We start from the raw sequence: 15119 nt of genomic DNA, 5'->3' as shown, positions 1-15119 counted from the left end.
TTTTGCAATCAATTTGGTTTCAGAAAAGACAGCATTTAGGAGAGCTGTAGTGATTCATTAGAAAATTATTTTCTCATCCAGGCAAAGCCAAACAAGAAAAAATCATCATGAATCCACCTTTGCTTTCAAATATCCATAAGCAAAACACTCAATTATGCCCCAAAAAGACTTCATGATGTCCTGAGACACTTTCCTAATATGCTCATAGCTGTATTTTTGATGAAAAATACAAGCAACCACCAACTTGTGCTGGCTTCAGCACAACGACGAGGGATTAAAAGTGGGGACCGCAAAGCACTGTTGGAAAGCTTGGATACCTATGACTGGTGCAGCTGTGTTTGACTTTGACGGGCTGTATAAAACTCAGAATAGGGGGGGAGGTATCTGTTTTCAGTCTGTTTTTTGTAAATTCAGCTCAAAAATAGCCCGGAGTCAATGGGTTAAGCTTAGCAGCCCCCCTCCCCCCCCCCCCCCCCCCCGATAAATAATGACCTTTTCCTAAAAGCATGATACTAATTCACAGTATGATGGGCCCCTATGATTTTTGCTTTCTCTATATCTATAGAAAATACAAGACAAAAAGAAGGCAAATGTGTAGTTTAATCATGTGAGTGTAGCATGACCCTTCGCTTTTGTTAGCCGTGCGTTACGGAAGTCACGAGAAAACCCCTATGAAGACGGCTACAAGCAAGTTTTGATCACCATTTGCAAGATGTCGATGCAGCGAGTGTTTGGAGCAGTTCTTCTTTTGTGCTGTCTTGTGCTCACAGAATCTCTTCGCTTTGCCCGATTTCCGTCTCCAAAGAAATCGGACCTTTCTTTCCTGAGTAAGAAGTCTGCGTGCAAATTTTGTGTTTATGAAACGAAGTACTTCACTCAAAAGGTTAGTTTTATATGCTGGTCATCCGTCAAGGATTAATTGCTGATCCGTAAAGAGCGCGATTAATTAGAATATCAGCCGTGGATAATATTTGTAAAATGTTATAAGGCATGTTTAAACTTTGTATTTATTTAATTTAGAAATGATTTTAAATTAAACCATTAATTGGTATCATATTGACATTAGTTGATGCATTTTGCCTCTATTTTCTTTATTTCTTATCATTATTCTTATCTTAAACATTAAAGATTTGTCGTTGGCCGTAAAAAGCAAACGCCGCGATATCTCCTGAAAATGTTGTGTGCCATGAGGTAGCCTCCGTAGCAAGCGTTTCTGTGGAGTATCAACGGAAATAGAGAACGAAACCTTCTCTTCTTTGCGCTTGCCCCATTTTTCGCGAAACGCTTGGTACGCAGGCTTGTCAGGAGGGATCCTCTGAGCGCGTATTATCTATTATTGACATATTATTACCTATTATTGACATATTATTATCTATTATTGACATATTATTATCTATTATTGACATATTATTATCTATTATTGACATATTATTATCTATTATTGACATAGTATTATCTATCATTGACATAGTATTATCTATTATTGACATATTATTATCTATTATTGACATATTATTACCTATTATTACCTATTATTGACATATTATTATCTATTATTGACATATTATTACCTATTATTGACATATTATTATCTATTATTGACATATTGTTATCTATTATTGACATATTATTATCTATTATTGACATATTAGTATTTATTATTGACGTATTATTATCTATTATTGACATATTATTATCTATTATTGACATATTATTAACTATTATTGATATAGTATTATCTATTATTGACGTATTATTATCTATTATTGACGTATTATTATCTATTATTGACGTATTATTATCTATTATTGACATATTATTATCTATTATTGACATATTATTATCTATTATTGACATATTATTACCTATTATTGACATATCTTTTTCTCGCATTTTAGCTTGACCACTTTAACTTCCGCACGAGCGCTACGTTCAGTCAAAGATATCTTGTGAATATCGCGAATTGGCGCAAAGGTGGACCCATCTTCTTCTACACCGGGAATGAAGGTGACATCACATGGTTCGCTAACAACACCGTAAGTACAAGCGCGTGAGCGCTCTTTTTGGGTATCCTGTGTTTTTGGGCGGCCGATGTAGAATCTCCACGCAAGCTTTCACTACATCTTTGCTGATCTCGCGCTATTCGAAAAACAAGGCATTCAGGTTTTAGATATCACAAGTTTCTTGCCCGTCTTTTAGAAATTCTGTTATTAATTAAAATATCTTGCTTTGCCTTCTGCACTTATCATCATACACGCCATACATTTCACGTATGTTGCAAGTGTGTTGCATGACCACGGGCATACATTTTACCCCTGCTGTCACGCCACCAAGTATGTTGCATGACCACGGGCATACATTTCACCCCTGCTGTCACGCCACCAAGTGTGTTATTACATGACCACGGCCATACATTTTACCCCTGCTGTCACGCCACCAAGTGTGTTGCATGACCACGGCCATACATTTCACCCCTGCTGTCACGCTACCAAGTGAGTTGCATGACCACGCCATGCATTTCACCCCTGCTGTCACGCCACCAAGTGTGTTGCATGACCACGGCCATACATTTCACCCCTACTGTCACGCCACCAAGTGTGTTGCATGACCACGCCATGCATTTCACCCCTGCTGTCACGCCACCAAGTGTGTTGCATGACCACGGGCATACATTTCACCCCTGCTGTCACGCCACCAAGTGTGTTGCATGACCACGGCCATACATTTCACCCCTGCTGTCACGCCACCAAGTGTGTTGCATGACCACGGGCATACATTTCACCCCTGCTGTCACGCCACCAAGTGTGTTGCATGGCCACGGGCATACATTTCACCCCTGCTGTCACGCCACCAAGTGTGTTGCATGACCACGGCCATACATTTCACCCCTGCTGTCACGCCACCAAGTGTGTTGCATGACCACGGGCATACATTTCACCCCTGCTGTCACGCCACCAAGTGTGTTGCATGACCACGGCCATACATTTCACCCCTGCTGTCACGCCACCAAGTGTGTTGCATGACCACGGGCATACATTTCAACCCTACTGTCACGCCACCAAGTGTGTTGCATGACCACGGCCATACATTTCACCCCTGCTGTCACGCCACCAAGTGTGTTGCATGACCACGGGCATACATTTCACCCCTGCTGTCACGCCACCAAGTGTGTTGCATGACCACGGCCATACATTTCACCCCTGCTGTCACGCCACCAAGTGTGTTGCATGACCACGGGCATACATTTCAACCCTACTGTCACGCCACCAAGTGTGTTGCATGACCACGGCCATACATTTCACCCCTGCTGTCACGCCACCAAGTGTGTTGCATGACCACGGGCATACATTTCACCCCTGCTGTCACGCCACCAAGTGTGTTGCATGACCACGGCCATACATTTCACCCCTGCTGTCACGCCACCAAGTGTGTTGCATGGCCACGGCCATACATTTCACCCCTGCTGTCACGCCACCAAGTGTGTTGCATGACCACGGCCATACATTTCACCCCTGCTGTCACGCCACCAAGTGTGTTGCATGGCCACGGCCATACATTTCACCCCTGCTGTCACGCCACCAAGTGTGTTGCATGACCACGGCCATACATTTCACCCCTGCTGTCACGCCACCAAGTGTGTTGCATGGCCACGGGCATGCATTTTACCCCTGCTGTCACGCCACCAAGTGTGTTGCATGACCACGGCCATACATTTCACCCCTGCTGTCACGCCACCAAGTGAGTTGCATGACCACGGGCATACATTTTACCCCTGCTGTCATGCTACCAAGTGAGTTGCATGACCACGCCATGCATTTCACCCCTGCTGTCACGCCACCAAGTGTGTTGCATGACCACGGCCATACATTTCACCCCTGCTGTCACGCTACCAAGTGTGTTGCATGACCACGGCCATACATTTCACCCCTGCTGTCACGCTACCAAGTGTGTTGCATGACCACGGCCATACATTTCACCCCTGCTGTCACGCCACCAAGTGAGTTGCATGACCACGGCCATACATTTCACCCCTGCTGTCACGCTACCAAGTGTGTTGCATGACCACGGCCATACATTTCACCCCTGCTGTCACGCCACCAAGTGAGTTGCATGACCACGGGCATACATTTTACCCCTGCTGTCATGCTACCAAGTGAGTTGCATGACCACGCCATGCATTTCACCCCTGCTGTCACGCCACCAAGTGTGTTGCATGACCACGGCCATACATTTCACCCCTGCTGTCACGCTACCAAGTGTGTTGCATGACCACGGCCATACATTTCACCCCTGCTGTCACGCTACCAAGTGTGTTGCATGACCACGGCCATACATTTCACCCCTGCTGTCACGCCACCAAGTGAGTTGCATGACCACGGCCATACATTTCACCCCTGCTGTCACGCTACCAAGTGTGTTGCATGACCACGGCCATACATTTCACCCCTGCTGTCACGCCACCAAGTGAGTTGCATGACCACGGCCATACATTTCACCCCTGCTGTCACGCCACCAAGTGAGTTGCATGACCACGGGCATACATTTTACCCCTGCTGTCATGCTACCAAGTGAGTTGCATGACCACGGGCATACATTTTACCCCTGCTGTCATGCTACCAAGTGAGTTGCATGACCACGCCATGCATTTCACCCCTGATGTCATGCTACCAAGTGAGTTGCATGACCACGCCATGCATTTCACCCCTGCTGTCACGCCACCAAGTGTGTTGCATGACCACGGGCATACATTGGCCGTCGTGCCTATGATTGACGTGTTTTCATTGTCAGGGCTTCATGTGGGATAATGCAAAGGAGTTTGGTGCTATGCTAGTTTTTGCAGAGCACAGGTACTACGGAGAGACGCTACCGTTTGGAAAACGCTCATACGAGGTGCGTCAAACGAGCTTAAGGATAATGGAGGGTGATAATGATGAAGTAGTTTTCTACCGTTCGTTCTGCTGACCTCTGTCACGCAATGCGCTGAATTCGACTGTGTATAGGACTATATATAAACGATTATATAAAACGACTATGATTATTATATTGTGGTAAAGTGATTGTATTTGTTATAACGATTATGAAAATTGGATGATGGTGGCTGTGAAGACTATGATTATTATATTGTGGTAGAAGTGATGGTGATTACAATAATGATAATGATGATGATGATGACGAATATGATAGAGGTGATCGCGTGACGACTCTGGTTATTGTGATGAAAGTAATGGTGATGATTATGATGAAGACGGCGATGATGATCTCATCATTCTCCCTACTCCCTTGTCTCTAAACCAAAGGGGTTCATGTAAATCCGTTTTTTTAAGTCGACAAATTCAGAATCATTTTGCTTTTGGGTGGGGATCGCCACGTTGAAGACGATGAAGATGGCAATAATGATGAATGGTGATGACAATGATGATTCAATGTCACTTTTTAGAGCCCAAAATATCTTGGTTACCTCTCTTCTGAGCAAGCATTGGCGGACTTCGCTACGCTCATACGTCATATCAAGGTAAAGCAAATACAAAGGCAAGAAGTAACAATCAGCGGTAACAACTCGTGCCCAGTCGCTAAGAGTTAAAAGGGAGGCGAAGCACGCAAAGTGTTATGGGGCCTTCCCAGGAAGCAGTGCTTGCCAACAAAAAGTCCATCTGTCTCTGAATCCTTTGCAAGCCTTTACATTACATGGGGCTGGCTGTGTGTCTCCATTGTCTTTTTGCTTTAGCCTCGTTTGCGTGTTAACCGTTTCAGCTCACCACTCCTGGTGCCACAGGAAGCCCGGTCATAGCGATAGGCGGCTCATATGGCGGTATGTGTCAATAGATAGATAGTTCATTGGGCAATATTAAAAATAGCAGCCAAAGGCTGAACTGCATAATATTTTACAATTAATAAGAGATAAAAATGAATAAATATATATTAAATGAGGACCTATTTACAAGTATTGGGGAATAATAAAACTGATCTAAAAGTTGAAAATCTACTATTTACATAAGGTCTGCCTTACAGCACATTACCGGGATGAACGAGTTCTTATACCTGTTTGTACAATAACGCGGGTGGTCGGATTGACGCTTTTTCCGGGTGTTATACAAGCCCAGGTGTTTGGGGGGCAGTAGAGATCTAAGCTTGTGATCATCGTTATTCAAAATGTCATTGAAAACTTTGATACAGCTTTCTGAGCGTCTCTCACTTAAGCTGTTCAGATCAAAGTTCGCCAGACACTCTTGATAGGAGAGATCAGGAGCTATAACGCAGGACACGCTCAATGTCATCAGATAGATATTTTGGAAGAGCGTTGTGGTAGACATTTGAACAGTATTCTAGTACAGGTCTAATCATGGTACAATGTATATTGACAATATCGCTATAATTCAGACCAGCCCTTTTAAGAAGGACTAAGAAATACAATCTCTTATTCGCTTTTTTAATCAGTTACGTGATTGTTCCAAGTGAGATCATCAGATAGAGTCATCCCTAAGATTTTAGCAGATTTGACTACAGGCAGTTCCTTTCCATTAACGGTGACCGGCCCGAAAACATGTTTGTTTTTCTTAAAATCAATCGTCATGACCTTACACTTGTCAGCATTCAGTTCCATATTCTGTTGGTTCGACCAATCAGCCACTACTTGAACTGCGGATTGCACATCACCCAGCACGCCTCGCGGCACGACGTTGGCAACGGTTGTATCGTCGTCGTACTTCCAGGTCTTAGCTCCAGGAACCCTTAGGTCATTTATCATAAGGATAAATAACCAGATTTGGTCCCTTGTGGAACTCCAGCGGGGACAGGACCCCACTCAGACAGGCAGTCTGATGACATCTTGACGCGTTGTTGTCTATCCGTTAAGAAATCCACCACCCAGAGTGCAACAGCCCGTGGGGTGTCCAGCTCAAAGATCTTGCGTACAAGTAGATTGTGGTCGATAAGGTCAAAGGCTTTCCGGTAATCGAAAAGCACTACTCTCACAGCGGCACCGGTGCCGTCAGTGGCTTGGGCTTAATGGTGGATCATGGAGGTTTTAACCAAAACGGCTGGAGCGATGTGGCGACTGACAATGAAACCTTCAGCAAGTTTGGACAGAGTAGGCGTCAAAGAGATGGGGCGAAGATGTTTAGCGATGCATGTTACGGGTTTCTCCTTAGGGACGGGAACTACGTCAGCCATTTTCCATGCCGAGGGAAGACCTTGCTCGGCAAAACTGCTGTTGAGGACAGAGGTGACGAAACTAGCGAGTATATCAGCGTAGTCTTTAAGGAGCCAATTCGGCACACCATCAGGTCCGGCCGCCTTCCCGGATAAAGCGGTGAGCACAGCAGGCTCAGAGACAGTCATCGAGACAGTGACTTTGTCTGGGATTGGAAGAGACTCAAGCCTTTTGAAGGGGAGCATTGGTTCCAGGAAGGCACTGTTAAACTTGTTAACAATGTCACTTTCCGAAAGGCGGTCAAAGCCTTCAACTTGTAAGGTGGAGATGAGGTCCCCAGAGCCAGAAGCGGGATTTATACCTGCGATACGCTTGACATTACTCCACCATTGGCTTGGTTTGGAATCCTTCAGGTGGCTCACTTTAGACGCGTAGAACTTGGCTCTAAGCGCTTTCCGTTCGCGGTTAACTGCGTTTCTGTAATGCCGGAAGCGCACAGTGTCGCCCTTGGTGAACGCTGATTGGCGAAGATGGATGAGTTCTTGAACTGCGGGGTCACCCAGGGGGCATCGTTGACATGGAGCTTGGATTTCTTTATAGGCATGATGATATTGAAACCGGTCATAATGGAGTCAGTTAGTAGCTGGAGTTTTTGCGAGCAACCAACTGCTGACTCAACAGGTGACCAATCAACGGCAGCGAGATAACGGCCGAGTTCGAGTGTCCTGCTTGGGCGTGTGTCGCGGCGTGATATGGATTTGCGGCTAGGTCCATTGCGAGGAGATCTTAGTTTTGGGCGCAGGACGACAACGTTGTGATCCGACAAGCCGAATGGTGGCAGGATTTCAATTGAGTTCGAATCGTAAAACTGCGGCATATTGGTCAACACTAGATCTAGTATACGTTCACCTCTTGTTGGTTTGTTGACAAGTTGCTTTAACTTGAACTGGGCTTGGATGCGTTTAGTGTTTAACTGATTAAAATCACCGCAAAGGAGAAACCCACAGCCAGGATATTGCCCTTCTGCCGCAGTCAAGGTCGTCACTAGGTGGTCAATCATTCCTTGGTCGTTAACCGTTTGCTCCGGATGCTAGATGGTGCCAGCGATCAGGCAAGGGACGCCTCGCGGAAGTCTAGCTGGCCGAAGCCAATTCCATAGGGTTTCGAAAACTGGATCGTGTAGATGAAACAGAGTTTTGAACTTGATGGTCGATTTAACGTAGAGACCAATGCCGCCATGGATGCCTGTAGTACGTTTTCTCGCAGTAAAATTGTATCCTGGGATGTCCAAGAGGTTGGGACTAATAGTATCCCTCAGCCAAGTTTCGGTAAAAAAAAAAAAAAAAAAAAAAAACAGGGTTTTTGTCAGACATGACCAGCCGTACTTCGTCAATTTTCGGAGCAATGGACATGGTGTTAGCTAGAAGAACACTAACACCAGGTGCTGCCTGCACTGCCTTTTGATGAGGTGGATTAATAGCTCGAACTCGACAGGTTCTGCCGGCGCACACCAGATGAGCGTGTGCGCGGGTTGTTTCGCGACGTCATCACTGGAATGGAACCGTTGTTTTCATCAGCCGGCTGCGAGGTGTCAATCTGAATATTTAATGTAGAAGGAAGAGAGTTATGTAAATTACTCTCGTCTTGAAGGTTTCCTTGCACGACTTGGGAGGAAGAGGCTAAAATGCAGTCGTAGTAGATTTGCTGGTCTTGGACATCTGGATTCGGAGCCGGTGCTGGTCGCTGAAAGGCTAGCCTCCTCCTGGAGCCGCCACGGAGACCTCGACGTGTTGGCTTGACTCTAGATAGACCAAACGAAGTCAAGCGTTGCCATAAGTCCGAAGCGAGATGGTTTTTAGATTGAAATGAGGATGACATAGACCTTAATATCAGATGTGTTTTCATCACCCACAAGAGCTGCTAGATGCAACAGCAATAAATAATCCACTATTGAACTCTTAAGCCGAGCGTTGTGTCACTATGGAACGATTCCTTATCTGCCTGGAATTAGAATACAATACAATAATCGGATAGGCAATCACATCAAACCTTTTGCGACAAATAGATTTTGCAACTTTGTCACAAACAAACACGCGCTGGCCTTGGCTATCTGACTGCCCATACTACCTTTATATTTATTATATTGTATCAATAAATCATTATTTATTATATTTGATATTGGAATTTCTGTAATTTAGCTTTTAAGGCTACGAGAGGACTAATAAACGGGTATTATTATTATTATTATTATTATTATTATTATTATTATTATTATTATTATTATTATTATTATTATTATTATTATTATTATTATTATTATTATTATTATTATAGGGGAACTGGTACGTCAGAAAAGCATGCTTTCCTGCTTCGTACAGCAATGCACAAGTTCCCCTTCCACCCCACCGCCCTCTCGCTTTGTTGTATAAGCACAGGGTCCCAAGATAAACGTCGGGGGGGGGGGGAGGGGTAGGGGGCAAGTGCAGTAGACACTTGTTCGCACAAAGTGCACGCACAAACGCAATGAATTCTTGACCCTCTATTACAAGAGCAAGATAGAAACAAACGTAATTTTTGTGAATATGTTGCGCTTGCATTTGCGCATGTGTTCCTGGGAATTTCGAATAAAAGAAAGAGATATAGCAGAGCTTTCCACAAACGTGCCTCTCTGCATACCGAATGCACCTCTGCATTCCAATAATGCTCTCTTCATTCCTATTCTAGGAATGCTTTCATCCTGGATACGAATGAAGTATCCAAATCTTGTCACAGCGTAAGTATGACTATATACATTACACGAATGTTTATAGCTTTTTTACTAGCAATATTTGCACATGATAATGTTCAAAGTCTTTTCTATCCGTTCATACCTTTTTTGTATTTCTACAGAGCCCTGGCAGCGTCCGCTCCTATTCTTTACTTCCAGGGTTTAACCCCATGCGAGGTAGGTACAAAGCAACGCGTTATAGACACACAGGGGCTATGAGAGATAGTAGATATTACACAGGGGCGAGGCTATGAGATATCACACAGGGGCGAGGCTATGAGATATCACACAGGGGCGAGGCTATGAGATCACACAGGGGTGAGGCCGAGGCTATGAGATATCACACAGGGGCGATGCTATGAGATATCACACAGGGGCGACGGTATGAGATATCACACAGGGGCGAGGCCGAGGCTATGAGATATCACACAGGGGCGACGGTATGAGATATCACACAGGGGCGAGGCTATGAGATATCACACAGGGGCAAGGCTATGAGAGATAGTAGATATCACTCAGGGGCGAGGCTCAAAACGTTTAAGAATTCCCCTGAGCCAACCTTAACAAAGGCAAAAAAGAAAATAAATGTGTGATTTTAGCATTTCTAACATTTTATTTCCGGTCTTTTTTCACAATTTTTCAACTGTCCACGCTATGTAAGTATAGATAAGGGTAACAGTTGTGATTACACGGGCCCCCCCTCCCCCCTCATCTAGCAAAAAGCACTTATGTGCAATAAGCTAGGTACCAGAAAAAGTTTTACAGCAAGTGCACTCTCGGTCCTCGGCTTATAAAACTTTTTAAAAACACGTTCTTTGGAATGTATTTTAACAATCAGGGCTTTAATGAGATCGTCACAAAAGACTTCCATCGAGATGGTGGGGATAGCTGTGTAAACGCCATCCGAAAATCCTGGTCTGTTATTGAGAAGCTAGGAGCCACACGTAAGTAGTCACGTGACATGGGCGTTGCCAAGCGATTGGTTCAAGGGTGAATATGAGTCCCTAAAATTGCCCAAAGCAAATGCATCTTAGATAACTCGACATGACAGGGAAATAAATAAAATTGCCAATGACAGGATATGTAATTCTAATATAATTGTTTTTCAGAAAGTCCATATGTAGAACGGGGGCGTTACTAGGTAATAGCTTCCATGGTAATAGTGATCAATTTGAATTTAATTGGGCGTCTTTTTCGTATTTCACTCCGCGGTATCTCTAGACAAGTGGACTGCGTGGTTTATAGCCGCGCGGTTTATGGATTACTTTTTGAATGCGGTATTAAAGTGTATAGGTTTGGGTTGGTATTAGTTGCGGTTTTGTGGTTTTATCCCTCCCTGATGCCCATTCTCCTCCTCGATGTGCAATCAGTAGGAAACATGAATACGTTAAATGGGTGGAGAACTTGGGGCACATCCCCCATTCTCCCAAATATTTGAAATATATATAGGAAATGACCAGTAGTGGAATGGCTGTGCAATCAGTGGAAATCAAACGAAAGTGAGTGTGACTGACCATGACGATGTTTTGTTGACAGAAAGCGGACGTAAGACTCTGACCTCTGTGTTCAACACCTGTTCGCCTATCAAAACCAAGTACAACGTGACGCAGCTTCAGGACTGGCTATCCGAGACCTGGGCCAACCTTGCGATGGGTGAGTCAGTGAGTCATGGCAGCGGCGTAGCCAGGATTTTTAACAGGAGGGGAACCAAAAGGGATTCTTAAGGCATTTTCTCCTGTATTTTAGATAATGTCTCCTACATTTACTGTATTTTTGACTGCTAATGATTAAATGCATGTTTTTTTTCAGTCAATTACCCGTATGCTGCAACCTTCCTCGAACCTTTGCCAGCCTGGCCTATCAAGGTACGTTGCATTTCCCTTTTGTTAATGTTATTATCGCAAACAGCAAATGGCTATTGGCAAGTGGGACTTCTACAACTAAAAAGATGGATCCCCATATTGCCAATATATTTGTTCCAATTCAAAAAGTATCGATAAAGCACACCACTATCCATGAAATGTAATGATTAATGGCTCTGACATTGTTTAACTTTATTTGCCAACTTTATTTTCACAAATAATTACTAACCATAAGGGAGTGTTCATTAAATACACCGACGGGGGGTGGGAGATTTTTACTCAAGACACCTAAAAAATTCATTAGCAGGCTACACCATTGTTTAAAAGTTTATTTCTATTTGTTCCCGTTAACTGATAATAAACTGTATCGATAAATCAAACTGTTATATATTGAAAGCTGTAAGTATCTATATTATGGTTAATAAATACAAGTATAAAGTACATTGGTAATTATCTGTATGTGCTGTAAACTAGATCATATCAGTAAAATATATTAAAGCTGAAAAGTACCGCTCCTAAAATAATTCAGCGCTCCCCCCCCCCCCTTTGAAGGGCCATTTTTTTTCGAAGTCTTCCTTTTTGGTGGTAAAAACTTTCAGAGCCCCCCCCCCCTCAATATCTCCCCCCCCCCCCCCTCGGTGTATTTATTGAACACTTCCTAAGCACCTTTCGATCAATTAAAATTTGACATTCGCGGTTTCCACTGACAAACTTTTATGATATAGCTGTATATTGTTGCCTTTTGCATCAGAAATAATCCCAAATAGTTCACATTTATAAACATCTTTGCATCATTTCTCAAGTACTATCAATCACTGTAACTTTAGATGCTATAGTCATCTAAGAATTTGACAAAGTTCCTGCTTTAAAAAGGTGCGTAATAAGAATTTGCTAACAGGGGGTGCACGGTGATAGATATAATATGGAAATCGCATAATACTTACCGGGAGGTGCCCCCCCGGTCTCTTGCTACGAGCCTAACTCTAACCTGTACGTGTGGGTATAACAGAAAGTGTGCTCTCATCTAACCGATGCGGACCTTCCCGATGTGGCGTTACTCAAGGCTGTTGCTGGGGCCGTTGGTGTTTACTACAATAGCTCTGGACAAGCGAAGTGTTTCAACCTATCGCAGCAAGCTGTCTCGTCACTGGGTGATAAGGGATGGGATTTCCAGGTAAAGTACTATCTGTGCTTTTTAACCTGTCACTAGATAACGTTATTGTGACTGCTATAAATCGTTTCAGGCCTGCACAGAGATGGTGATGCCTATGTGTTCGGATGGAGTCAATGACATGTTCAAACCCGTCAAGGTATGTTTCTGTGTTTCTAACGATGGGCCAGAGCCCTCCTCCCCTCCCCCCTCCTATTTCCGATATTTGGCTTAAAAATAACAACAAATATATAAGGAAATCTAAGTGAGAACAATGGATCCCCCTTTCTTGGAACGCTTGCTTAATATTGGAACTCATAGGTTTGCCCCTGATGTCGTGTTTTCTAGATAGCTTTAAAGGATTCGAGAGCATGTCTGTCTATGAATGTCGGACTTTTTGCCTTGTAGTGGGATTTTGAAGCTTTCGCCGAATCCTGCCAGGACAGTTATGGTGTCAGGCCGCGTCAGTACTGGGTGGAGGTACAATACGGGGGCCGCGACATTAGCGCACACAGTAACATTATTTTCAGGTCAGTAATGAAGTATCTTGCTAGAATCAACATTTTTGACGGAAATCCCAGCTGTCTTTGCGAGCGCAAGTTCCACTTCATTTCGGTTTGACAGCTGTAATGGGGCACATAGTTGGGAAAGACAAATGAATGGAACCGAGAGAGAGTGCCTTGGTATTTACCACATGAGTCTTACCGTTTGCTCCGCGACAGAGCATGCCACGTGAGACAGCATACGCATTATCTGTCTGTTGTGAAAAATTTTCATATCAAGAAAATTTAGCCAAAAATTGTCGTTTTTGCCAAACGCGGTCACTTCCATATAAGGAAACTAATATATTCCTTATTTGGAAAAACTGCATGATTCTTGACATTTTTAAGGTAACCGTACCGCAGGTGCTTCAGAAGAGATAAATAGTGACTGTGACCATCCTTGATCAATGGAGAAAGTATCGAAAAGAAACTAAGATTCCTCGGTACCAGTCACTCAAAACGACAATGTTTTCTTCATATGCGTTGTCGTTCTTATTACTGCGTCCCAATTAAATGCTAGCCATATACGGACCTCCCCCTCTCCATCCTACGCCAATATGATTACCTTCGCTGCCAATGCATGTGTACTCGCAAAGTCCTGCAATCATTGTCACGCATTTTTTAACACAACATCGTGATTTGTTTCAGTAACGGCCTATTAGATCCTTGGTTTGCTGGCGGGGTTACAAAGTCGTTGTCGCCCAGCCTCGTTGCCGTGCTAGTGGAGGAAGGCGCCCATCACCTTGACCTAAGACACAGCAACCCCGCCGACCCTCCCTCCCTGATAAAGGCGAGACAGACAGAAAAAGAGTACCTACACCGCTGGATCTCAGAGTACTATAAAAATAAAGAAACAGAGGATCGCAGGCTCAACAAGGTCCTCTATAGAATGGATAAAAAATGGGCCACATTCGCTGATAAGTTTTTGTATCGAAGAAATCGCCGTCCTCGTGTCCATGTTTTCTCGCGAGAAAGTATTGACCAGTAGAAATAAATTGTTCCTTTTATATTAAATAAATGGCAGTTACTAAACGTGTATGCCTTGATAATGATTTACTTGGGGATTGATAAACAGATAAAGATATACAACCCAGGCCCGTAGCCTGAGGGGGTTTTGGAAGAACCCCACACTCTGGAAAGTCCGCTCGGAATTAAGGAAAATTAAGTATACCACTACGAGGTAGAACAAGCTTTCTAAGAGAAAATGGTCAGCTTTATGGGTAAACGAACCCTCACGCTCAAAATCCTGGCTACGGGCCTGTATAACCTCCTGTTACAACTACTCGAACCTCGCTGTACCAAAACTATTTCGTGTTCAGGTTTCCCTAAATTTACTTGTTATGTGCATGAGAAATAGTTGGCTCGAATGCTCGTGACAAAATATTAGTTTAAGGAATTGATATTTGAGGCGGTGTGTTTGTGTGTGTGTGTGTGTGTGTGTGGGGGGGGGGGGGGGGGGGGGGGATGCCGAAAATACATTTGTACACAGCTCTCAGGGCGAAAAACTATTCAGTTCCTTTAAAGTCAATTCTGCAGGAAAAAGAAAATCGGGCGAGACCTATTTGAGTCGAAAACTAAATCTGAGCATCCCAAACCTCCCCTTAAATATTCAGTAATAGTCTGTCTCACTCTTACTCACTCCCAAGTT

General features: G+C 43.9%; 1 protein-coding gene across 1 annotated transcript; it reads left to right on the top strand.

The window, feature by feature from the left end:
* Nucleotides 1–570: 570 nt before the first annotated feature.
* Nucleotides 571–14503, top strand: LOC5507436 (lysosomal Pro-X carboxypeptidase). Its single transcript, XM_001628020.3, has 14 exons — nucleotides 571–883; nucleotides 1899–2036; nucleotides 4789–4890; nucleotides 5438–5512; nucleotides 5752–5809; nucleotides 9875–9923; nucleotides 10040–10094; nucleotides 10756–10861; nucleotides 11454–11570; nucleotides 11727–11782; nucleotides 12789–12953; nucleotides 13024–13089; nucleotides 13338–13459; nucleotides 14120–14503. The coding sequence occupies exons 1-14, from the start codon at nucleotides 713–715 to the stop codon at nucleotides 14457–14459; spliced, it is 1620 nt and encodes a 539-aa protein (XP_001628070.3). The 5' UTR covers nucleotides 571–712; the 3' UTR covers nucleotides 14460–14503.
* Nucleotides 14504–15119: the final 616 nt, after the last annotated feature.

This window comes from Nematostella vectensis, chromosome 10, assembly GCF_932526225.1.
Source record: "Nematostella vectensis chromosome 10, jaNemVect1.1, whole genome shotgun sequence".
Taxonomy (NCBI): domain Eukaryota; kingdom Metazoa; phylum Cnidaria; class Anthozoa; order Actiniaria; family Edwardsiidae; genus Nematostella; species Nematostella vectensis.
Note: the sequence above shows the minus strand (reverse complement) of the source record. Positions and strands in the feature narration are given on the sequence as shown.